This window comes from Aquarana catesbeiana, linkage group LG13, assembly GCF_042186555.1.
Source record: "Aquarana catesbeiana isolate 2022-GZ linkage group LG13, ASM4218655v1, whole genome shotgun sequence".
Taxonomy (NCBI): domain Eukaryota; kingdom Metazoa; phylum Chordata; class Amphibia; order Anura; family Ranidae; genus Aquarana; species Aquarana catesbeiana.
The window spans coordinates 71,892,502-71,919,569 of record NC_133336.1 but is presented as its reverse complement, the minus strand read 5'-3'; the positions used below and the strand labels follow the sequence as shown (position 1 = coordinate 71,919,569).

Genomic DNA, 27,068 nt, shown 5'->3' with positions numbered 1-27,068 from the left:
CTTCTTCATCAATCGGGAAGGATTCATCAATCTGAGGTGCCTAAAAAAAAACATGGTCACAGTGAGTTACTACTACTGTGTATTGTGCAGTAAATAGAAAAATGGCTTATCTAGGAACATCTCAGACTTTTCTTATTTAAAAAGAAAAATGTAGAGTGCAATGATCTTTAGATATACCATATACAGGAGGTCAGCTGAATATAAATAATGGCATGTTGATATTTTAAAAACAGTGTTTCTGTATATTGATTGTAACAAAATCTGTATCTAGAGGTAGCCGTTTTTATTCATTATATATGCAGGCCTTGCTTCCTGCTTTGCAGGGCAACACAATGGTTCCAACTAAAGCAGGCTATAGCTGGACCCAAATTTGTCCAGTTTAGCAAGGACTGGGCAAATTTTGATCCATCTATGGCCATTCCTGTTTGAGAGGAGTCCATCTAATGATCTCTCAACCACTCGAGAATGACCTCAGAACTGTTGATATATTTGAATTCATTCAAATCGGCTGCAGCACTAATCAGTGTATTCTGACAGCAAAGGAGTTACACTGTCAGAATACAATAGCTCAGCTTGTGTCGATGGGGGAATCCGCTCGCTCATCGTCTATAGTCATCTTTAGAAAAAGTGTGTAGCGCCAAAAGTAAATCAACAGCAAATGAAATGTGAATACTGTGGGCAGCACATTAACTATAAAGTCCACAAAAAGCGCTAAAATGAGAAAAAAAATTATTATATATATATATATATATATATATATATATATATATATATATATATATATATATATATATATATATTCAATCTTAAATGAAAATCAACAATGAAAAAACCTATAGTGAAAAATATAGATTTAAATGCACAGTTCCATGATAGGATCAGCAATATAAACGTATTGGTGAAATAAGAAATTAAAAAGGAATTGGTGTAAATAGGAATAAAAATGACCACACCAAATCTTTCTTGCCCTTTTATCACCAGCTTCTCCATGCAACATTGTCAGGTTAAGAGAATCATCAAGCTTCACTGGGATATCCTTAAAGCTGGGGTCCACCTATCTATCGTTTTTTTTTTTTTTTTTGAGTTAATTCACAAACTTTTCTTCTCAGCATTGCATACTCCCATATTGTGTGTAATATGTCCACCCGTGTCAGATTTCATCGGAAAGAAAAACTTATATTATTCACTGCAGGCGGTTTCCATCTTCATTGTGGGCATTTGAAGCCCACAAGCATTTATTTCCTGGATGTGGTGAATGCTGTGCTCCCAGCATTCACCGCTCGTTCCCGCACATGCTCAGTGGCATCCTGGGAAGCCTGAGACTAGCTCCCAGGAGTCTGGGAGAGGCTAGAAACACGCCTACTCCCACGGGAGGAGAACCAGGAAGTGGAAAGAAGAATAGAAAAATAAAAGGTAATTATGGCGATTTAAATTTTTTTAAACGGCATGTCAGCATCTAGGCAAGGAAGAGAATACATACATACAGTGGAACCCCACTTTAAGCAGGATTCTCCCATTAAACAAATCCTCCCAGACAAACCTTAATAGTTTTTAGGAGGGCTCTGAATCTGAGGGAGAAGATTGCACCTAACATCATTAACCCCCCACAAAAAGTTGAATTCTTTGGCAACATGAAAGGCTTTTACCCATGTAATAAGTGCGTCATGTGTAGTTAGTGGACAAAGACATAGGAAGCAGACAAAATTTACCTCCACCATAACAGGTAGACAATAGGAGATTGATCAGTTTATTTTGATTCTACCCATGTTGTGTACCTTTTAGAATGTACCTGTGGGAAACAGTACATGGGTAAAACTACAAGACATTTAAGGGACATGTTGAGAGAGCATGTCTACAATATCAGACGTGGATATAAACATCATAGTCTCTCATCACACTTCAGAAAGTACCATGCCAGAAACCCTAAAGATTTGAAATTTGCTGGTATTGCTAAAGCAAAATTACAATGGAGAGATTCTAACAAAAAACGAGAGGTATCTAAGTTAGAAGTTTGGTGGATACATGCATTACACTGTCATTCCCCTTCAGGACATAATATTGAGTGGGATATCAACAGCTTCATTGATAACAAATAGATATCTGTTTGCCTGTTGCTGTCTATTCCTAGATATATTTGCCCGTCAAATGTGTATGTTATTATATATTTTCATGTATTCTTATGTATTAATATATTTTTCTTTGGTGGATCATTGCTGCTCATTGGCTGTGATTTTTGATTTTTGATATAATTTTTTTTTATATATTTTTATTCTTATTTGTAATTTATTTTTGAGGTTCTCTGAGAATTTTTCAGACAGGATATACACTTTTTCCTGCATTAGGGGACCCCAACACTCTTATCTTTTGGTGGTTGTTCCACTGAATAACTTTGGTTACTTCCTGCAAACAAATCAGTGTTTTTGGTATTTCCTGTGCCTTTTAGCATAGATATAATGGTGGCCGTGTCACTGCCGGTCATTGGCAAAATGGCCGACGGATCACTTCCTGTTTGCAATTTCTCCAAGGAGACTCCGTGATCTGAGCAGTTGTAAGAGGCTATATAAACTAGTTTGTCACCTGATACTAAAGGGACCCCTTGATAATGTCCTATTGGACGAAACGCGTCAGTGAGGAGACACTGGTGCTGACGTCGGGCCACTGTCCAATACTGGGTCAGCAGTGGCACCTATTGTTATGTTTTTATGATTCAATTTAGGTTGGCTTTTAAAATACAAATCCAATAAATACTACACTATGGAGACTTCATCTGGCTCCCAGTGAGCTTTATTTACCACAGCTACATCTAGATGGTGTGAGTTGCTGAACAGCCTTCCCCACAACAGATGGCGGATCTACACTGAGTACGTGTTTGCTGCTCTAACGGCAGTCAGCTTTTCCGATGAGTGTCCATTTCACAAAGCATTTAAATATATATTTTTCACTATATAGGTTTTTATTTTGTCGATTTTCATTTAAGATTGGACTTCCATTTTATATATACTTTTTCACTTTTTTGGACTTTATATTTAAAGTGCTGTCCATTTATAACAGTATTCACATCTCATTGCCGTTCATTTACTTTTGGCGCTACACACTTTTTCTTAAGATTTATACGTTTGGTAGATTACTTAATTACCTATTAGAACGACGGGTCTATGCTTTCTAAATTTTGCAATATGCAGTCAATGGCACAAAAAAATCACTGTCATTACCCCCTAACTCATGATGGAAGCCTCACCCTTACTGTTATCATCCGGTTACAGCGCAAGGGGCAGTGAGGCGTATGTAAGATCTGATCACAAATCTTACTGTTGCAGGCAGAGATATACGAAATGTTCCAACATGTTGATTTCCACTTCTGCTGAATTCTGATTTTTGGTTTAAACCAAATTGGAGTTTTTCTAAACGTGCTTCCCAGGGGTCTTCTAGAGTACCATCTGCTATAATTCTCTTACCTAGACTGATTTAACCCTGCGCTGGGTGAATTGACCCTCTATGACTTCCAAATCATCTGGCAGACCGAAAAGGCGGTAAGAGACTCTGATTTCCCCCCTGTGTGCCTGTACCTGTCAGCCCTACACTGCGCGTGGCAGGAAGCCTGGGAAGGAGTTCCAACATGGCCACCCAGACGACACCAGTGGAGGATGGCTCTCCTTCTCTCCCTGATATACTGAGGTTATGGCGGCGATAAAGGCCTGCCAGACGGTTCTGACTGGGAAGTTGGAGGCGGTACAGTTGGATACTGGTCTGATCAGGCAGGATCTTGATAAGATCCGTGCTTGGCTCGACGTTGCAGAACAGCGGGTCAGCCGCGTGGAGGATATTGCGGAGGGGCACACTACAGTGCGCCGTACCTTACAAACCAAAGTGAAGGTCCTTGAGTATCGTGGTGAGGACGCCGAGAATCGTAGCAGACGAAACAACCAGCGCATAGTGGGTCTGGCGGAGGGAGCAGAGGGACCGAATCCATCTACCTGCAAATCAATCTACCAAACTGCTCCTGTTCCCAGATTACATTGTGGAAATATAGAAGCAACGCAGATCGTTCGATACGGTCAAGGCGGCATCAAGTATAGCATCCTCTTCTCGGGGAAGCTGCGGTTGGTCGATGGTGAAAGGGACCGGTTTTTCACCAATCCACGGGATGCCATCTCGTGGCTGGAGTCACTGCCACCTTTAAGATGACCTACTTATCTGCCGGTGGATCATACCCGCTTTTGTTTGTGGCTCCTGGAGACCATGGCTGAGTTTATATGCCTGCTCGGTGTCCCTCGTTAGCCCTGGTGGTTCGGCACTGCCCCCCCGAGGCATGGTGGAGTTCCAGTATCAATCTCTTTTATATGTTATATAAACTTTCTGTTCCTTGCTTCGGTAAGTGACTGTGCCCATATTCACCTCAGGGATCTGCCTTCCTGAACTTTATGCAGCAGACTCCTAAGTTTATGCCCCCTGGCTAGGCCAGGTGAACTGCACTTGTATAACATGCTTTTTTACTGCTAGAACTCTAGCATCTTCTGCTGGGAATGTTGATGCGTGCTCCCTTTCAATAGGGGTTGCAGTCCCCCCTCTGAGTCAGATGGAGAGGGGTGATTTGCTATCCCCTGCTGATTGACACACATCTCCCAGGTTTGGTTACTCTAAGAGACTGGGGCAGATATCTGGAAAGATATGTGTGAGGTGCCTTTTTCAGCCAACTTCAGCTGTCAAAGCTTTTAGCCATAAGATTCTGCGCATGTGAATGGAAATTAGAGCCATTCTGGAGATTTGTCTCATGGCATGTTCTAGGGTATCTACACAGAAAAGCAGAGAAGGCGGCATTTACTGTAATTGCTGTGTAACAGCAGGATCCTTAAATACAGGGTCATGTTGGTTGTTCATTGTCCTAGTGAAGTTAGCTGCAGTTTGACATACTAAGATTGTAGCAGGAGTTTGTTGCAGGGCTGGGCCTGCAAGATTAAATGTTCTATCTGCAGAATCTTTAAAAGAAGGAACATCTTCAATAGGAACAGTGAGATGCTTGTTTAGGACAGAGACAGCAGGGTCAACTACAGAAATAATAGGATTTTATATAACAGCTTACCTGTAAAATCCTTTTCTTTCGATGGACTTCACGGGACACAGAGCCTCAGTAATAACTGGTGGGTTATATACAGTAGGTATCACTAGGTGTTTGGACACTGGCACACCCTAACCAGGAAGTTCAACCCCCTATATAATCCCTCCCCTCACAGGGATACCTCAGTTTTGTAGCCAAGCAATATAGTGTAATAGAAGAGGGGCGGGACCTCTGTGTCCTGTGATGTCCATCGAAAGAAAAGGATTTTACAGGTAAGCGGTTATAAAAAATCCTATTTTCTTTCTCGAACATCACGGGACACAGAGCCTCAGTAATAACTGATGGGATGTCCCAGAGCAATGCTATCTGAGGGGGGGGAACCACAACCAAGTAGGGTGCAATCAGATCTGAGGACCCTGTACCGCTGCCTGCAGCACACTACGCCCAAAGGCGATATCCTCATGCCTTCTCACATCCACCTGATAGAATCTGGTGAATGTATGGGCTGAAGACCAGGTTGCGGCCTTGCAGGTTTGAGCCATAGAGGCCCGGTGATGCACTGCCCAAGAAGCACCAATAGCCCTTGTGGAATGTGCCTTGATCTGAAACGGAGGAATCTTCTGTTTCAAACCGTAAGCTTGGATAATCAATTGTCGAATCCATTTAGAAATTGTAGCTTTTGACGCTGCCTGTCCTCTACTGGGATCCTCTGGCAGCACGAACAAAACATCCATTTTGCGAATTTGAGCAGTTGCTTCCAGATAGGCCTTGACTGCTCTTACTACATCCAAAAGAATGTAGTGGGGAGGGGCGTGTCCTGACCACGGAGGAGTGAAGACGTGTGCCTTCTCAGCTCCGTCCCACCGCCGCACTTTTACAGCTTCACAGCGGAGAAAATACCCGCTCTCACAGCAAACTATGTTCCTGAGACATCGGGCATCCTCCCAGCCACAACAGACTGACCGATCACGGCAATCCCAGCTAGAATCTTTCTACCCTGGGCAGAACGGGAGAGGCTGCGAGCCTTCCAAGATGGCGCCGACCGGGAAGACACAGCGTGCACACAAGGCCGCAAAGACCGCCGGCCAGTCACAGCAGCTGGACGAATCCTCCATACCATCTCCAGGGTCGGTGAGTGACTCGGCCCCCCTGATCTCCCCAGGCTCCCCCTCTTCCCAGGACGGTGATCCTGCTGACCTAGACCCCCTGGCAGACACAGATATCAGGCGCCACATCATGTCCCTACCCACGAAAGCTGATCTTGAACGCTTTGCTGACAGGGTAGAAAAAGCTTTTAAGGAAGACATTGCACAGCTCAAAGCTGACACAACTCACCTAGGAGGCAGGCTCAAATCCGTGAAGCAAAAATTTGAGGAAACCCTCCCTGTCATCTCCACGCTTCAAAATAAATGCAACATGCAGGGCCAGCAGATTGAGGCCCTGTTATGTCAGTTAGATGACACAGAGAACTGTAGCCGACAGGCGAACATCAGGATACGGGGCTTGCCTGAAGCCACCGATGCCAGAGACATTATCCCCACTCTGGAAGGAGTCTTTAAAGAAATTCTGGGCCTGCCTGCCACCGCTACGATCGAAAAAGACCCTGAAGCCCCCATCTCAAGATGCAAACAACCCAAGGGACATCATCTGTAAATTACATAAGTATACGCTAAAAGACCGCATTATGCGGAAAATGAGAGTGAAACCCTATTTTGATTTTGACGGTGCACACTTGGCTTTTTACCAGGACATCTCGAGACGCACCCTAATGCAACGTAGAGCAATACGTCCTCTCCTAACAGCTATCCAAGATGCAAGCCTAGTGTATCGCTGGGGATTCCCTTTTAGCCTTCAAGTCACCAAAGAGGGTAGAACCATGACCCTTCGCACCAAGGAGGACCTCCCGCAATTCCTGACCTCCCTGGACTTAGATCCGGTGGACTTTCCTTATTGGAGATGTTCCTCCGAATTGGGATCTGCTAAGCTACCCGCTTACCAGCCGTGGCAACCCGCCAGGAACCAAAACCGCAGGAGGAATCGCAGGCGACCTCTTTCAGAGTCCTCACTGGGACCGTCCTTATCTGGGAATTAGTAAACATGCTCTTTTGGGCTAAACGAATTGTTGAGATTTTTATCTCCATGTGTTTTTCTTTTTTGCACATTGCACTTGGATTTTCCCCTTAACATTAGCCGCAAGGCTACCTGTAGGCTTTAATGCTTTAGAGTCTCTAGGGCTCCTCCACTTTCTCCATGTCTAATCGCACCATGTTAGATGCGGTGAGCGGAGACGGAGGCCCCCTCACCTTCTGCCTAAGACGGCACACATATCCCCCAGTAGACCGCCCTGTTTTTTATGGGTATTGATCCCTATTGGGATCTGGGGTCATGGTCTGGACTCCCTCCCCTTCTCAGGGGGGGACTCCTCGGCATGACCCTTAGTAGTTACTACATATGCCTGGATGCTACCATCCACGCTGTTTTGATGGTTGTACCTCTGTTTTTATTTCTTACCTCATACATGTTTTGTCTTCTCTCCCTTCTTTCCTTGCCTACTCTTTCCCCTCCCCCCTCAGTTCAGGTTGCTTCGTCCTGCTGTCTGCAACGGGTCCTCTGCAAATCTACACACCTCGAATATCTACGTATCACCCCATGGCTACTTTACGGGTAAGTACATATAATGTAAGGGGCCTTTGCTCCCCATACAAACGTAATAAGCTTTGGGGGGAATTAAAACGTCTGAAGACTCAAGTGGTTTTCCTCCAGAAAACCCACTTTACGCCAAAATCTCTTCCCAAATTGCCCACTTACCTTTTCAACCAATGGTTTATTAGCACGTCTCCGACCCCCAAATCCAAGGGGACAGCTATCGCTATACATAAGACATGCCCCTTCCAACCTTCAGATCACAAGGTGGACCCCTTGGGGAGATATGTCTTCCTAAAAGGCAGTATCGCTAGTCAGAAATACACAATTTATGCTCCGAATGCTGATCAACTCACCTTTATAGATAATACACTGGACCACCTGGCCGATTTTAGAGAAGGCTTCCTAGTCCTAGGGGGCGACTTTAACGTAAGCCCTGATCCAATGTTAGACATATCCCATGCGAGGCCCTCACACTCCTACTTACCGACAGTTGGCGGACACTTAGACCACTAGACCGTGACTTTAGCTATTACTCTAAAGTACATGACGTATACACACGCATTGACCACATCTATGTAGATCGAAATATTCTTGAACTCCTACAGTCAGCGGACATTGGCATCATTTCCATCTCCGACCATGCCCCAGTAACGATGGCTTTTACTTTGCCATCAGGCACGCGCAGAATACGGTCATGGCGACTTAATGAGAATTTATTAGATGATGCGGTAGTGATGGCTGAAGTCGCAGACACCCTAATCCACTATTTTAGGGAAAATCCAATTGGCGAACAAAATGAAGGGATGGTTTGGGAGGCCCACAAGGCTGTGGTTCGGGGTGCAATGATTTCCCAGGGTTGTAGACTTAAAAAGATACGACAAGCAGATTTTTTGAGAGTGCACACTGAGTTTCAGAAGGCAGAACTTCGACACAAAGCTAACGGAAGCCCAGAGGCACTGAAAGAACTGACAGAGCTACGTGAACTGTTCCTATGCCTACTCGATCGCCAAACTCGCAAACAGTTCCGATTCATAACACATAAATACTATGAACACGGAAACAAGTGCGGTCGCATGTTAGCTCGTCATGCATAGACATACATACATAAATTACACGATGCTTCAGGGACCCAGATTCTGCACCCTTCTAAAATTGCTGCAGAATTCCGAGCTTATTATGCCAAATTGTATAACCTAGACTCCGACCTCCCCCCTGCTTCACGAAGACACTAGACAATGCGCGATCCGAGACTATCTGAATGCAGCTAGACTCCCAGCACTCACAGACGAGCAATCCTCAGACCTAGATGCCCCAATTACCCTAAATGAGCTTCATGCCACGGTGAACTCCTTGCCCAATGGGAAGAGCCCTGGACCTGATGGGTTCACTAAGGCATACTACAAAGCCTTTTTGACTCACCTGGAAACTCCCATGTGCAAATACTTTAATTCTATAGCAGATGGAGGGACTATCCCACCAGAGGCCCTTCTGGCCCACATCACTGTGATCCCGAAAGAGGGCAAGGATCCCACCGTCCCCCCAAGCTACCGGCCAATCTCCCTCCTTAACCTGGACATTAAAATTTTAGCAAAAATATTGGCAAACAGACTTAAATATCTTATCCCTGACATTGTCCATCCAGACCAAACGGGATTCATAACAGGTAGAGAAGCCAGAGACAACTCTATTAGGGCGGTGCACCTCATCCACTGGGCTCGTACCCGCCCTGAACCACAGCCTTATCTTATACTGTCAACGGACGCTGAAAAAGCGTTTGATCGCGTTGATTGGTCCTACTTGACAGAGGTGCTCCGATCGCTGCGGTTAGGTCCGCGAATGCTATCCTCCATTATGGCCTTATACTCTACACCTTGCGCACAGGTCAGGGTAAATGGGACCCTTTCAGCTCGCTTCCCCATCAGAAACGGCACGAGACAGGGGTGTCCTCTCTCACCGCTCCTGTTTGCCTTAGTGCTGGAGCCATTCCTCCGCACAATACGCGCTAGCCCCGACATTAAAGGTCTTATGGTTGGTAACACAGAACATAAACTCTCGCCATATGCCGACGATGTCCTGTTCCATGTCTCAGACCCCCTGCTCTCATTGCCCAACTTGATGAAGGAACAGAAGCTCTTTGGGTCTCTCTCGAATTTTAAAATTAATTTCTCAAAATCAGAAATTCTCCCCATCTGCCTGACACCCCAACTAGCCACGAGCCTTAAATCCACCTTCCCCTTCACCTGGGCAACGTCGGCCATTCGATATCTCGGTGTTCAACTCACAGATAGCTTTGATAGCCTATATACCGCAAATTAGCTCCCATTGTTAGCTATGGTTAAAAAAGACCTCTCCCAATGGACGCAGACGGCCTTTACATGGTAAGGTAGAGTGAATATAATAAAAATGAACATTCTGCCACGCATCCTGTTCTTTTTACAGATGCTACCAATTCACCTACCCCGACCTTTCTTCGACAAGATATCTAGCCTACTATCAGATTTTATATGGAATGCACGTAAACCTAGGATAGCCCTACGGTTCTTTGACGCTCGAAACAGAATGGAGGCCTGGGCCTTCCAGACGTTAGACGATACTACTGGGCCATAGCTTTACAGAGAATGCTCAACTGGCGTTTCCATACTCGCTCTAAGCTATGGATACCTTTGGAGAAGTGTCTAGCCGGTAGAAATTTATCATATGCTCCCTGGTTGTCCCGAGAGCATAGAGGACTGTCGGAGATGACGTCCCCCTTGACAACTCAGGTACTGTCGATCTGGGATAAGATTAACCCGCTGTTAAAATTGGCCCTTCCAGTGTCCCCGCTGGCCCCACTGGGGGGGGTTTCCTATGGTTCCCCCCGGGGGAACAAATGGGCTTCTTTGAGTCGTGGGTAGAGGGTGGAGACGCCAGCTGTGGTAAGCTTATGAAAGACGGTAGACTTCTGAGCTATGAAACTCTGCCTATAGGCCGACAGGGCGCACCAATGAACTTCTGGAAGTATAGACAGCTACACCATTTCTTCCAACTACATTGTCATAAGATTAGGGACCCCTCGTTTCTCACCCACCTTGAGCAACTTTTCATTGCAGAGGAACCTACACCGCATTTGGTCTCGGAACTATATAAATTACTAGGCTCGGCGCTCCCTCATACCACACCTGCCTATATTAGACGCTGGGAAAATGATTTAGGATTGGTTTTTGCAAAGACAGACTTAACACACTTATATCACCTTACTCACTCATCCTCGATAGAGTCCAAAACCCAGGAGACGAACTTTAAGCTACTGTCCCGATGGTATAGGGTACCGGTGGACTTGGCCCGCTTCTACCCTTCCACATCCGAGTTGTGCTGGAGAGGATGCGGACAGAGGGGTACATTGAAACATATATGGTGGGATTGCCCCTGATTAAATCCTTCTGGGAGGACATACGAAACCAAATCAAAATAATGACAGAGATAGATGTCAATTTTTCCCCGACCCACTTTCTTCTGCAGGTCCCCCCGATCTCACTCCGTAAATATAAGAAAAGTGTGCTGCCACACTTGCTGAACGCGGCCAGATGCATGATTCCAATTTATTGGAAGAAACCCACGATCCCCACACGTGCTGAGTGGATCAAAAGGGTGAGTGAGATCCGGGAGGCCGAGGATTGGGTGGCGACCAATAAAGGCCACAAAGACCGATTCCATGACACCTGGGCGTCATGGACCGAATACAACTCAGACCCTACCAAGGTACCCTCCAGTTTAGACGTTGCACTGTTGGAACTGGCAGATCCTGCACTTAGAGAACTTAGGTTAGCAAAAACTCAATCCAGTGGGCCCGACCTTAAGATCTAAATTTATTTGTGGAGTTCCGAATCTAGCTCCGGAGGGTCCGTTGCAGACGCAGAGGAAGCTCACCATTATTCACAGGTAACCTGATCCAACCCTTCTCCCCTCTCCATCTCCCCCTTCTCCTCTCCTACCCTTCTTCTTCCCCCTCACTGTTCCCCCCCCTTTTTGTTATTATGATTCACCATTCATTATTGTTTATTTACTATAACTACTAGGGAAACTCATGAGAGATAACTAGTTAAAGGACGATTAACATAGACCCGAAACCCGCTGGGGGGGACCCTGGGTTTTCCGGGAGTCCGGCAAATTCCACATGTACAAAACTGCTGCTTTGTGGTCGCGGTGGCTTGCATGGGGGCAGGGGGTGGATTGATGGAGGCCACGGGCCCCCCCCTCCTGCTCCGACCGTGGGCCACCGGGCTATGTACCTTGCTCACCCCAAAGGGCTCCCCACCCGGGGTATACCCACGGGAGCAGTTAGGCTGGTTTTGCATTATTTATATATCCCACGAACACATAATGCTTAAGATGCTTCTTGGCTGCTCCCTAGGTGGGCATCACAGAGTTATCCCTAGAATAGCACTTTTCTTTCGGTAAATGGTAATATATGCGTTTGTTCAACCCATATACCAAATGTTGTCATCTGTACGACCCTGTGTGGTCGATGTTTACATGATTTGCACTTGTTGGACTGCTATCTCATGTGTTGATCTGAAAATAAAAAGTTATTATACAAAAGAATGTAGTGATATTTCTTCCGGAGAACTGGAAAAAAGGAAGGCAGAACAATGTCTTGGTTTAGATGAAAATCTGAAACCACCTTCGGTAAAAAACTAGGATGAGGGCGCAATACCACTCTATCCTTGTGTACAATCAAATAAGGCTCCTTACAGGAAAGAGCTGCTAATTCTGATACTCTTCTAGCAGAAGAAATGGCTACCAGAAAAATTAACTTCCTTGTCAACAAGACCAAAGGAATCTGACGTATTGGTTCAAAAGGCTGTTTCTGTAACACAGACAGAACCAAGTTCAACTCCCAGGGGTTTAGGGGTGCCTTAACCGGAGGATTAAGACTCGTCACCCCCTGCATAAAGTTTCGGACAAAAGAATGCGAAGCAAGTGGCCGTTGAAATAATACTGATAAGGCCGAGACCTGGCCCTTGATGGTACTCAAGGCCTGCTTTATCTCTAATCCCAATTGTAGAAAATTAAGAATTCTACCTATCACATATTTTCTGGGATGCCAACCCCTGGATTCATACCAGGATACATGAGCTTTCCAGACTCTATGATAAATCATTCTGGAAGCTGGCTTCCTTGCATTGATCAAGGTAGATATCACAGGACCTGAAAGCCCACAACTCTTCAGAACGTGGGTTTAAATAGCCAAACCATCAAATTTAGCGTTTGTAAGGCAGGATGGAACACTGGACCTTGAGATAACAGGTCTGGGCGTACCGGTAGGGTCCACGGGGAACCCACCGTCATCCTTACTATTTCCGCATACCAATTCCTTCTGGGCCAAGCGGGGGCCACCAGAAGTACTGACTTCCCTTCCTGCCTGATCCTGCGAAGGAGTCGTGGCAGTAGCAGAATAGGCGGGAATGCATAAATCAGTGAGAACCAATGCCACGGAATCACCAACGCATCCATCCCACATGCAAGAGGATCTTTTGTCCTTGCCACAAATCTTTTTGTTGAATCGGGATGCAAAGAGATATACATCTGGAACCCCCCATCTTTGGCATACGGCCCAAAAGACGTCGGGATGCAGAGACCATTCCCCTGGAACTAACTGCTGGCGAATTAAATAGTCCGCCTGCCAGTTCTCTATCCCTGGAATGAAAACTGCCGATATGCATGGCACATGCTTCTCTGCCCAGACTAAGATCTGGTTCACCTTTTTTTGAGCAGCTCGGCTCCTGGTGCCTCCGTGATGATTGACATAAGCCACTGCTGTGGCATTGTCGGCCTGGATCCTGACCGGGCAACCCTGTAGCCTGATAGTCCAGGCATTTAGGGCTAGATATACCGCACGGATCTCCAGAATGTTGATGGGTAAGGTCCTCTCGGTCTTGGACCATACCCCTTGGACCGCAGACTGTTTCAGAACTGCTCCCCAACCCGATAGACTGGCATCTGTTGTTACCACCATCCAGGTAACCGGTAGAAAGGATTTCCCCTTCTGCAGGTTTTCGGGTATTAGCCACCAATTGAGGCTCTGACGCACCGCATGAGACAGGTGCAACGGAAAGTCTAATGCCTGAACCTTCTTGTTCCAGGCCGACAGAATACTGTGTTGCAGCAGTCTTGAATGAAACTGAGCATAGGGAACTGCTTTGAATGAAGACACCATCTTTCCTAGCAGCCTCATACAAAGGCGGAGAGAAGGACCCTTTTTGGTCCTGACTGCCAGAATCAGCTCCCTTAAAAGCAGTGATCTTTGCCTGAGGTAGAAATATTTTCTCCTGGCTTGTATCTATGATCAGACCCAAATACTCCAGTCTTCTTACTGGTTTTAGGAAAGATTTTTCTAAGTTGAGGATCCAACCTAGGTGTTCCAGATACTTGACTGTGGTCCTCAAGTTCCCGTTCAAGGAGGCTACCGACCGGTCTATCAAGGCAGGTCGTCTAGGTATGCTATGACAGCTATACCCTGAGCACTTAATCTGGCCAAAGGAGGAGCCAAGACCTTTGTGAACACTCGAGGTGCAGTGGCTATCCCAAAAGGCAGAGCCACAAACTGGAAATGGCGCCCTCCTATCTCGAAGCGCAGAAACTTCTGATGAGCAGGAAAAATGGGCACATGCAGATATGCATCTCTGATGTCTATCGATGCCAGAAATTCTCCTCCCTGCAGGATGGAGACTACTGTCTGAATTGATTCCATGCGGAAGGACTGAATCCTTAGGAATCGGTTCAGATCCCTTAAATCTAGAATGGGTCTGACATCCCCATTTGGTTTTTGGACCGTAAAAAGGTTGGAATAGAAGCCCAATCCTTGATCCTTCGCGGGAACCACCATAATGACCTCCTGCGACAAAAGTCGCTCCAACGCTAGAAGGAGCGACTGCTTTTTCTCTGGATCTCTGGGGACACTTGATCTGAGGAAACGAGGAGAGGGAAATTCTTGAATTCTTGAAACTCCAGCTTGTACCCTAAGGTTACTGTGGAGATTACCCATCTGTCCTGGAACTCCTCCTGCCAGAGCCTTGAGAACTGTAGCAGTCTTCCCCCCACTCGAGCGAGTGGGGGCGCCCCCTCATAAAGAGGTCTTAGTGTCTTGCCTAGTAGGCTTCTTCCTCCAGGACTTCTTTTGTCCCTGGGGTTGACTCTTGTTTCTTGACCCAGACGGAGGAGGCCGTCGAGACTGCCTGGAGGCTGAAGCCCCTGGCGCTGGGGAAAGAGTCCTTTTGAAAGAGGGACGCTTACTCTTCTTCTTAACAGGTAAGAGAGTGCTTTTCCCATAAGAGATTCTCTTGATATAGTTATCCAAGTCTTCTCCAAACAACCTTGCACCATGAAATGGAAACCCAGCCAGCAGCTTCTTACATGGTGCTTCGGCTGACCAATTTTTCAACCATAGGATTCTACATATATGCACTAACCCCAGTGAAAGACGAGAGGTTTGCATGATAGAATCTCTGATGGCGTCAACAACATAAGGCTGCTGAAAGGTTGGCGAACCCCTGGGCCTGCTGTTCAGGTAAAACTTTGATGACCTGCTTAACATGGTCTCTTAAGTATTGACAGACTCCAACCGCTGCTACTGCAGGTTGAACCACTGAACCTGCTAAGGAGAAAACATCCTTCAATAGGGATTCCATCTTTTTATCCACAGGATCCCTGAGCATCTGGGCATTGTCTACAGGACAAGTCAGACTATTATTTACGGGGGAAATGGCCGCATCAATGGCCGGTATTCCCCACATTTTAATAAACTTTTCTTCTATAGGATAAAGTGTTGAAAACTTTTTCGGCGGAAAAAAACGTTAAAGGAGCTTTTCAAGTAAATTATGAACAGGAAAAGCATGTGCTGTTTGAGGAGGTTTCAGTGACCCTAAAGAAGAAGAGGGCTCTTTAACTGATTCAGATATGGGCAACTTAAATGTGGAGCGGACCAATCCAGTAAGGATCTGTACTAAGACTTTCTCCTCTTGGGAAGCCGAAGAGGGTCCCTCTCCACCTGATTCCTCCGAAGAGGAATCATCCGTCCCATCCTGATCCTCTGAAAGGGATTCTTCTCCTTTATCCCAGAGCTCCTCTGCCTGAGGGTCTTGGGAAACAGAGGAAGGCCTAGTACGTTTTCTTCCACTGAGTGAAGATGTAATCACGGCCATTAATCTTTCCTCTAAACCATTAATGGTTGAGGAAAAAAACTCCTGTGTAATGTATACAGGGGCTGAAGTGCCAAAAGCAGGTGTAGCCCCTGACCCCAACGGCTCTCCCTGGCTAGCCGTCCCTGGCCCCTCGGGGGTGGTGGGGGGATGCTGCAGAAAGGGGGTCCTCAGAACCTGAATGAGATCCCCTAGAGCCTCTGGTTCTTGGGGTATTTGAACCTCTTCTACCCATAGTGCAAAGCAACAAGGTGGAGGTATCACAAAATGAACACTGACTGCTGAGCAATGTAGTCTGGCAAAAGCCTTGCTACCAAATGCCCAGTCTGGTGTTACCTTAGTAAATGCTGCCTAGGAGAATGCCTGTGTCCCACCTTACATGCGACCGTCAGCCAGGTTGAACTTCCTGGTTAGGGTGTGCCAGTGTCCAATCACCTAGTGATACCTATATAACCCATCAGTTATTACTGAGGCTCTGTGTCCCGTGATGTTCGAGAAAGAAAACCCACTTTTTAGTGAGCTATTTTTCCACTAGATAGAGTTCAATAAAACGTTTGAGGGGTGTGAAAATTCTTTCAGGAGTGACCCAGTCATAGACGGCACATTCTATCTATCTGTTCGTGAACAGGCAACGTTTTGCAGGATTTTGCAGGTCTCTTTGTACCCAAAGGGGCATGGCAAGACAGAAGAGAGCCAGCTTACACAATACTAAAGCTTTTGCGGACAGAGGCAATGAAATTTACAACGTTAGCAAGCATATTATGTGAAACTCCCTCTTCACTATAGTGACAACCTGGAGGAGGAAAATCTTCCACAGCTTCCTCCAATACTGTCTTAGTATCTTTTTCCCTTTTGTCTCTGTGTTATCTAGGACTGGCATATTGGAATTTGACTCCAGTTGCAAAATGGGAGTAGAAGAGGAATGGTGTTTCTGGGCCTTAAACAAAGATGGCTGTATAAAGGCCATAGTCAAACAGGCTGCTTGTTGAGTGCCCGAGAAAAAGCTAGAATCGGATGCCGAGACCGACATTGGAGACCTTCTTGCTCTGATGCAAGGAACACATTGTTACTCTGAGGTTGAGTGGGCTGTGCGGGTCTTCGGCAGAGTGAATGTTTGAAAAAAAGAAAAAATACTTTGTGGTGCTTACAACCCCTGAATTTATTGAAGAGTGAACGTTCGCCTGTGATTTTGCATTGAATCCCTTTCACCTGGTCTCCGCCATATCTAAAAGTGAGGGTATTCCCCTGTGGGGTACCCATGGAACAGGGTGTGGAGTATACGATAAGGAGTACACAGTGTAGACCATCCTGTAATAAATCTTTATGGCAAAAAGGTGGGAGGAAATGCCTACGCAAATTATAAGGGCTCCCAGCATTCACCGCTCAGTGTTAATAGAGCGGAGCGCCGTAAACTTCCAGGTTGCCATCACAACGGGCGGCATTGTCGGAAGTTCCTGCCCCATTGTGATGGCAACAAAAACAATACCGTTTTGAGATCACTAAATTTTGCGGCGGCGATCCGCACTGACTCCTGGGAATGCGGACGCTTAGCTCCCAGGAGACAGTGCGCCTCCGGGGAAGATTAAGATACAAGCCTACTCCCGCGGGGGTCAGAGACAGGAAGTACCCCTATAAAGACTGCTAGCAAGGTAAACAAACAAAAAAATATTTTTTTTTGTTCATTTGAACATCTGGTCAGAGCAAAAAAGGGATTAAGATGAATTTATTAATTTGTGTGGACCTCCGCTTTAAGAATAATAAACTAGTTAAACTGAGGGCGATTTCCTCCATGAAAGGAGAAAAGGTTCATCACCTTCAGACCATAGCACAAAACTGACAAATCACTGTGTGGTGTAGATTTATAGGGGATGGGCCCAGAGGCGTGTCCTCTAAAGCTTTGCCTAGGGTCCAATTACTTGAAGGTACAGACCTATAACCCATGGTGTATAAATAATCTGCCTGTGTCCTGTACTGTACAATTAGGACAGTATTTTATTTTATCTTTAGATGAACTTTTAAGATAAAATAAAATACTTTCTGGACTTCAAAACCATTTTGTGAGGTTCTCTACCTTTTGGATTTTTTCAAAGACACTCCCTAAAGGTTCTATGAGAACTTCACTGTACATCAAAGAAAGAAATTTTTACAGAAAGTGCTGGTGCAAAAAAAGATTACCCGATGCTGCACCTGCAGCTGGGGCCCAGATAGCGTTTTTTTAGGCAAATATATGTGGAAACTGTGCGGGTGCATACAACTCTGTTATCTGCAGTCCTCCCCAAAGTATTAAACCTCAACAGCAACCCAGATAAAAATAATAGATTGAGGGTTGGCCTTCCTGGGAGCACAGCCACACATTTTACCATAAGTTGCTGGTAAAACCCTCATAGTCCTCATTTTCTGCTGCCTCTTTCAATACTTTAATCAGAATGGTAATTTAGTGTAAATTATAATTCCTGTATTTTGACAAAGTGAAAAGTATAATAGTTTGGAGTCAATTTTATTTTTTGTTCTATATGTTTTTAAATGGTTATATCTCTTTTTACTCTAGGTATATAAAATATACAAATATTTCACAAATAAATATTCAACACATGTAAAAGGATTTACAAAGTACTAAGGGTTATCTAAAGATCTTGCATCTCTCAGTAAAACTTGACTAAGCTTTCTCATAATGGATAAGTCACCGCAAAAAACATTTCGTTTGAGGTTTTGGATTCCGTAAACAATGCGCTTCCTTTAAATAAGTGGTGAATAAACATGTTAAAGTTAGTTTAAAGCACCACCTGCTGTCTCAATGTGAAAATATAAAAATGCAATATTATATATATATATATATATACACATACATACACACACACACACACACACACACACACACACACACACACACACACACACACACTCTATATTGCCAAAAGTATTGGGATGCCTGTCTTTACACGCACATGAACTTTAATGGCATGCCAATCTTAGTCCGTAGGGTTCAATATTGAGTTGGTCCACCCTTTGCAGCAATAACAGCTTCAACTCTTCTGGGAAGGCCGTCCACAAGGTTTAAGAGTGTGTCTATGGGAATGTTTGAACATTTTCCAGAAGCGCATTTGTGAGGTCAGGCACTGATGTTGGACGAAAAGGCCTGGCTCGCAGTCTCCACCCCAATTCATCACAAAGGTGTTCTATCGGGTTGAGGTCAGGACTCCGTGCAGGCCCGTCAAGTTCCTCCAACCCAAACTCGCATATCCACGCCTTTATGGACCTTGCTTTGTGCACTGGTGCGCAGTTATGTTGGAATAGGAATAGGCCATCCCCAAATTGTCCCATAAAGTTGGGAGCATAAAATTATCCAAAATGTCTTGGTGTGCTGATGCCTTAAGTATTCCCTTTACTGGAACTAAGGGGCCAAGCCCAATCCCTGAAAAACAACCCCACACCATAATCCCCCCTCCACCAAATTATTTGGACCAGTGAACAAAGCAAGGTCCATAAAGACAAGAATAAGTAAGTTTGGGGTGGAGGAACTTGACTGGCCTGCACCTCAACCCAATAGAACACCTTTGGGATGAATTAGAGTGCAGACTGCGAGCCAGGCCTTCTCATCCAACATCAGTGCCTGACCTCACAAATGTGCTTCTGGAAGAATGGTCAAACATTCCCATAGACACACTCCTAAACCTTGTGGACAGACTTCCCAGAAGAGTTGAAGCTGTTATAGCTACAAATCAATATTGAACCCTACGGACTAAGACTGGGATGCTAGGGCTGAAACAACTAATCGATTAATCGACAACTAATCGATTATGAAATTAATCGATTACTATTTTCATAATCGGTTAATCGGCCAGTGACATAATGGGGTTAAAAAAAACTAAAACGAGCCTTTTATAGTACAAAAAGAGCAAATAATCGCTACTGTAGATGTTACTTTCACAGTTCTACAGTAAAAAATGAACCCCTTACAGTAGTAATTATCTGCTTTTTTTTTTCTTTTTTACTATAAAGGGCTAATTTTTGTTTTTTTAACCCCATTATGTTACTAAACGTCTTAGACCTCGTTCACAACTATGTGTTTTTTGGTGCTTTTTTGCAGAAGCGCACTACACTTCATTTACATGGTTTCCTATGGGACACGTTGACATCTATGCTTTTTTCAGCTGCTGCGTATTTGGAAAGGGTCAGGGACTTTTTTTTTAACGCAAAAACGGTGCTCTTTTGGTTCAATATACTTCAATGGAGAAGCTGCAGAAAAGCATTTAATGCATTTTTGCAGCAATTTGTGTTTTTTAATCTGCCCAACAACAAATTGGCCAAAAAAACGCAAATCGCCGCAAAATCACGTGTGCAAAAATCAAAACGCACAGCAAAAAGCACAGCAGAAACAGATCAAAAGGTGTGTACTGAGCCTTATGCTGTCCACATGGATCAATTTTCAGACGAGAATATTCAGACAAAAAATCTTTGTACATTTGCTGAATGAAAGAATGTTGTTTGAAATTTTCACTTGTTTTTAACATTCTGTTTTTAAAATGAATGTAATTTCTGAACGAAAATCACATCCACTGTCTGAAAATTCCTTTGACCAAGAAGTTTTCTATTTCCAAATGTTCCCGTCACTGTGGTTGAAAATGAACCTCGACTTGACCCCACTACCGATTAGAAAATCGAACGAACGTTCTTAAAATGAAATTTTTTTTTTGAAGGAAGACATTTGATCCCTGAGTCTGAAAATATTTATCAGATTCACCCTTTAATAGTATGTACAGTATATCTCTTCTCTAACAGTATATCTCCTCTAACAGTATATACAGTATATCTCTTCTGTCTGTTATCCTCAGAGTGGATTAGATATTTTACTCCCTAACCATATGGTTGGTTATTTATATTTACCACTGCATAGAGATATTTCAGAATAAATTGCCTTTTTTAAAAACTTTACATATTGACTAAATTATAGCCACACTTTTTTTTTTTTAAGGTTATAACCGATTAATCGATTAATCGAAACAATAATCGGCCAACTAATCGATTATGAAAATAATCGTTAGTTGCAGCCCTATGGGATGCCATTAAAGTTCATGTGCGTGTAAAGGCAGGCATCCCAATACTTTTGGCAATATAGTGTGTGTGTATATATAGATATATATATCTATCTATCTATCTATATCTATATCTGCCTATGATGAAACATTTAAAAATAAGGTGTCCTTTTAACTCCAAAAGGAATCTCTGCTGTGAAAAGGGTAGATCTACAGACATAGAGTAAGTAATGTGACACATAACGGGGTTAACAGTGCACATAATCAACTCTTATGATACATCAGCACTAGGGCCCCATCGATCTCCCCAAGTAATACCCTGACAATGATTTACTGGCTACCTGCTGCAGGTCTCTAACAGCTCAGGCTTTATCCAAACATCTCCAGCACTGTGGGGGTCTTCTGTGTTGAAGTGTTGGATGGATTAGCGATGATGGATGGCCCATGTGTCATGCTACGGCAGTGTTTACCTAATTCTAATGTATTTTGCAGTCATTTCCACCATACAGGATCTTTAAGAGGCAGCAACACTTCTCGGTGCTATGTCATAAAGAACTATCTTGCAGAAATAAGAAATAAAATGGAATCTCAGGTTCATTCATATTTACTATGTTGAATATGGAGTTGTATTAAGGGAAAACCATAAACATGATACAGTATCTTTTTAGGTTTTTGAATGAGATTAGCTTAAAAAAAGATAGATTACTATGATTTTTAAAAGCATGTGGAATTCCCCGGGGGACCTAGTGCTTGGATCTGGTGCCTTGATTGTTGAGCTAGCTTTGCTCAGCTAAATGGGTAGCGTTCGGCAGGTAGTATTGCCCACCAAATGTGACAGGGGGATACACCCCTATTAACTGCCATAGCATTATTACCGCGTTCTTACAGCGTTTTAGGGGCGTTAGCGGTAAAATTAACGCAACGCTGCAGGCGTTTTAACCGCGTTTTTCAAGCGTTATTGAAGCATGGGCGTCAAAGAAAAACTCCACCTCCCTACATCACTTCCTGTGTACTTCCTGGTATCTCGTTGAGGTGAAAGGGGGTAAATAAAGAAGATGGAGTTCATGGAGCTTTTTTTGTTATTTGTGCTACTCTATTGGGAGCATATCCACCAACAGAGGCAGCACCGTCGCTATTGGGTTCATCACATCCTCCAAGCGCACACCTCAATTGGACAATTTGCATTGCTATACGAGGACTTGAGAGTGCACCCAGACAAGTTCAAAAATTATACTCGGATGAGCATTGCAACGTAAGTATCTATATCCTAATCCCACTCCCACATCCCTAACCCCGCTCCCACTAGTCTCAAATCCCTAACCCAAATCCCAAACCTAACTCCGCTCCCACTAGTCCCAAATCCCGCTCCCACTAGTCCCAAATCTCTAACCCTAATGCCGCTCCCACTAGTCCCAAATCCCTAACCCAAATCCCAAACCTAACTCCGCTCCCACTAGTCCCAAATCCCGCTCCCACTAGTCCCAAATCCCTAACCCTAATGCCGCTCCCACTAGTCCCAAATCCCTAACCCTAATCCCGCTCCCACTAGTCCCAAATCCCTAACCCTAATCCCAACCCTAATCCTGCTCCCACTAGTCCCAAATCCCTAACCCTAATCCTGCTCCCACTAGTCCCAAAACCAGAACACTTATCCCGCTCCCACTAGTCCCAAATCCCTAACCCTAATCCCACTTCCACTAGTCCCAAAACCAGAACCCTAATCCCGCTCCCACTAGTCCCAAATCCCTAACCCTAATCCCGCTCCCACTAGTTCCAAATCCCTAACCCTAATCCCGCTCCCACTAGTCCCAAATCCCTAACCCTAATCCCACTTCCACTAGTCCCAAAACCAGAACCCTTATCCCGCTCCCACTAGTCCCAAATCCCTAACCCTAATCCCACTTCCACTAGTCCCAAAATCAGAACCCTAATCCCGCTCCCACTATACCCAAATCCCTAACCCTAATCCTGCTCCCACTAGTCCCAAATCCCTAACCCCGCTCCCACTAGTCCCAAATCCCTAACCCTACTCCCACTAGTCCCAAATCCCTAACCCTAATCCCGCTTCAACTAGTCCCAAATCCCTAACCCTAATCCCGCTCCCACTAGTCCCAAATCCCTAACCCTAACCCTGCTCCCACTAGTCCCAAATCCCTAACCCTAATCCCACTTCCACTAGTCCCAAAACCAGAACCCTAATCCCGCTCCTACTAGTCCCAAATCCCTAATCCTACTTCCTCTAGTCCCAAATCCCTAACCCTAATCCCAACCCTAACCCCACTCCCACTAGTCCCAAATCCTGCTCCCACTAGTCCCAAATCCCTAATCCTACTTCCTCTAGTCCCAAATCCCCAACCCTAATCCCAACCCTAATCCCGCTCCCACTAGTCCCAAATCCCTAACCCTAATCCTGCTCCCACTAGTCCCAAATCCCTAACCCTAATCCTGCTCCCACTAGTCCCAAATCCCTAACCCTAATCCCGCTCCCACTAGTCCCAAATCCCTAATCCCGCTCCCACTAGTCCCAAATCCCTAACCCTAATCCTACTTCCACTAGTCCCAAAACCAGAACCCTAATCCCGCTCCCACTAGTCCCAAATCCCGAACCCTAATCCCGCTCCCACTAGTCCCAAATCCCTAACCCTAATCCCGCTCCCACTAGTCCCAAATCCCTAACCCTAATCCCGCTCCCACTAGTCCCAAATCCCTAACCCCACTTCCACTAGTCCCAAAACCAGAACCCTAATCCCACTCCCACTAGTCCCAAATCCCTTTGATGGTCTGTTTAATCATTCTGACCTTCCCACAATTTCAGTCCTGTTGTTGTAGATGCTCTCATTTCTGCTTGCATGTTTACCTTTTTGTGAGATCATGTGACTTTTCTACAGCTCGGGGCGGATTACAGGCGTTTTTACAGCGTTTTAAATTCATTTCAATGGAGAGGGGCGTTTCTGAAGCGCTTTTTTCAATGACCAAAAGCTGCTCCAAAGATGCTGCTTGCAGGACTTTTCTCAATGCCCCACCAGCGCAACGCCTCAGTGTGAAAGGGTCCATTGAGATGCATGGGGAGCGTTTTATGAGTGTTATTTTTAGCGCTAAAACGCTGCAAAAACGCCTTGGTGTGAAAGGGGTCTTAGTAAGGCACAATTACACTGAATTATCCTTTTTCACCACTGGGTGTCACTGTGAGTCATGAAACAAGTAAGTGCACTTTCTAAAGCTTTTGAGAAAGAATGTCCATTGACAAGAGCAACTGAGTAATTGCAATTAGCAAAGCCTTAGCTTCTTAAAGCGGAGTTCCACTCACAAAATTACCTTTACATTAATCAACTGCAAAAAGCATCAGAAACTATATATATATATATATATATATATATATATATATATATATATATATATATATACACACACACACACACACACACACACACACACACACACACACACACACACACACACACACATATATATATATATATATATATATATACACACACACACACACACACACACACACACATCTATATCTATATCTATTTTTTTTTTTATTTTATTATTTTTTTTACATACTTGGTCAGGGCTGTTGCTATGGGGTCCCTGGTAATCTGCCCCCTTCCTCTCCGCGGTGCATGACATTATTTCCCTCAGTGCCTATGTTCACTAGTGTTCCTGGGAGATGTGTGTCAGCATTTTCCAGGAGTCAGTGGGCAGCACCAAGGGCTAGAATCTCTACTAAATGAGCATACTGCGCATGCGCGAGAACGGGCAGTGCATGCTGGTTATTCAGCAGCACCAAATGCCAGAAGTTTATGCTTGAGGGATTCGCCTGCCCACAAGCAAGATAGGAAAGCCAGAGCATAAGGAATATAAGGTGAGATTTTAAATAAAACAGTAACTAAAGCGGCACTATTAACCACACAAACCAATGCAAAAAACAACATCATATGATAGTAAAAGATATAATTTAAAAAAAAAAAACGAAATTTGTGGGTGGAACTCCGCTTTAAGACCTGATATCCATAAAATGTAAAAAGAATGACAAATAACTTTAAAGCATTGTGTGTTATGAAAGAAAACCTGGTGAAGGCAGAGCAGATGTTTGCAGGAGAAGAACCACTTTAGTAGTGAATCCCCAATGGACCTCACCTTCGACTTTCCACCTTTGTTCAGAGAGGCTCTGCTCTGCTGTCCTGTGAGCTTCCCAGCACCAAGTTTTGGCTGAACCTTGGCCGAGACCCCAGTTGAGGGCTTTGTACTTCTTAGTGCATCTCTTGCTGGGCCTTTGATCTCCCGATCTCTATTATTCTTTAGGTCTTTGCCGCTTCCTGCATTCCGTCTAAGTGAAGGTTCCTGAACTCGGTCTTCAGGTTTCTTTTTCCGAATATCCTCGCTTGCCAGTTTATCCTGAAGAACAAAGTCTGTTGACTTTCCTGGCTAAACATCCTTTATAACTAATAACTGAGTACATAAGATCACACAAAACTTGATAAATCCTACAGCTGAACTGCAGGCAAACAGCTAAACACATAAGTGGAATACATATACTGTATGGGAGATTTTTTACCTGCCAAAGCATTTGTATGTTTGTTAATCTAGTGCAAAGATTTACACATCTCTGCCACACAGCACAGCCCTGACTGATGGAGCAGGAGATCTGATTTTCTCCGCTGCAGTTAAGTAACACTTATAGGAGAGTGAAAGGAGAAGCAGCAGAATGATGAACTCCTGTCTTTGTTAGTCTGCTCTCTCCTCCCATCAGCATGTCCCTTTTTAACACTGCAGCACAACTTACTGGCTCCCTGTGATGTATCTCCCTTCTCCCAGACTGAGATTTGTTGTAGAGACCCGGCAAGAGGCCGATACCAAGTCAAACATTGCTTGCATTTAAAAATACACTTATTGACATATTAATGAATAGAGAGCTGCCTTCATCTGTGCCTTTTAGATTTGCCTAGAGTTTAGTTTTAAAGGATAAGTTAATCTTTGGAACATGCAACATGTTCTCATTCCTGCAGAGTCTCCCCGATCTGCCACTTCTAGTGACAGCAAGCGGGCATCTTCTCCGGGTGCTTGCTGTCATTTTATTATTATACAGGATTTATATAGCACCGACAGTTTGCGCAGCGCTTTACAACAGTAGTTGTCGTGGGCATCTTTTCCGTCCGCCCATATCATGCATTCACAGAGTTCTGCGAATAGGAAACTACAAGTACCAATAGCCTTTGGGGCTGTCAGTTTATAGTTCTAAATGAACTACCAGGGCGCTGTTGAGCACTTGAGGTAGTTCATTATCTCTTCTTGTCAGTATGTAACTGCCTGCTAATACGAAGTACGAGCAGACAGATAGCCTGACAAGACTGCAGGAGTCCTGCATGGCACCCGTGATCTGCTGATGCTGGGTGCATTGCTTTGCAGGCTCCTAATAAAAAATAATAATGCACATTTTTTTTACCTGTAAAAAGATGTGATTTTTATTTTTTTAAAAGGTGAATTTATCCTTTAAAAAGGAAAACTACAACTGTTCTAGGACAATTTTTGTTTACTTTTTTCCTGAACCAATGAAAGGTGCTGCTGCACAGTTCTGAGGCAACCACCACATAGGATTTTTTTCAGTGGCAACAGTCTGGCCTTAAACAGCAATAGATGGTGAGTATGGGATGCCACAGAAGACTCAACAGCCCTGTTTAGACAAGACTTCCATAATGCAAACATTTGGCGAAATTACACCACTGCTACGTTGCCTACTTTTCTGCCTTAAAAGTGTATTGCTTGCCCTTACTGAACTTTGATCCTCCTCTATAGAACAGATCAAATGGCTGTTAATGTAATCCTGGTTTATAAACGTCCTGTGAGCCTCTACTAACTGTAAACAGCCTCAATAACACTGTAGGACAGCTGTGTGTATTGACTAGGCTTAAGTGCATATTCGCACGCTTTGAGGTGAGCGTTTATTACCTAGGGGGGAGCACCTGAGTGGGAACACTGCAGCTTACTTTGGATCACCCACACAGCAGTTTCCGAATCGCATGGACCTTAAAGCACTTTTGGACTGACACATTTTGGATGTCACAAATGCACACAGGACCACTTTCTATGTTCAACTATTAGTGGATCAGTGATACTATATGATGATCCTATGGACACTGATGCAATTGG

At 44.5% G+C, this 27,068-nt stretch overlaps 1 protein-coding gene across 3 annotated transcripts in view; it reads right to left on the bottom strand.

Moving 5' to 3' along the window:
* Positions 1 to 27,068, bottom strand: part of KIAA0586 (KIAA0586 ortholog) — a 243,281-nt gene that overhangs the window by 168,716 nt on the left and 47,497 nt on the right. For all 3 annotated transcript variants that reach the window (XM_073610065.1, XM_073610067.1, XM_073610066.1), the window contains exons 14-15: positions 25,059 to 25,316; positions 1 to 40 (exon numbers count right to left, since the gene is read on the bottom strand). The exon at positions 1 to 40 is cut by the window's left edge and continues 135 nt beyond it. In XM_073610065.1, coding sequence (XP_073466166.1) covers positions 1 to 40; positions 25,059 to 25,316 — 298 coding nt within the window. The remainder of the gene's footprint in view (positions 41 to 25,058; positions 25,317 to 27,068) is intronic.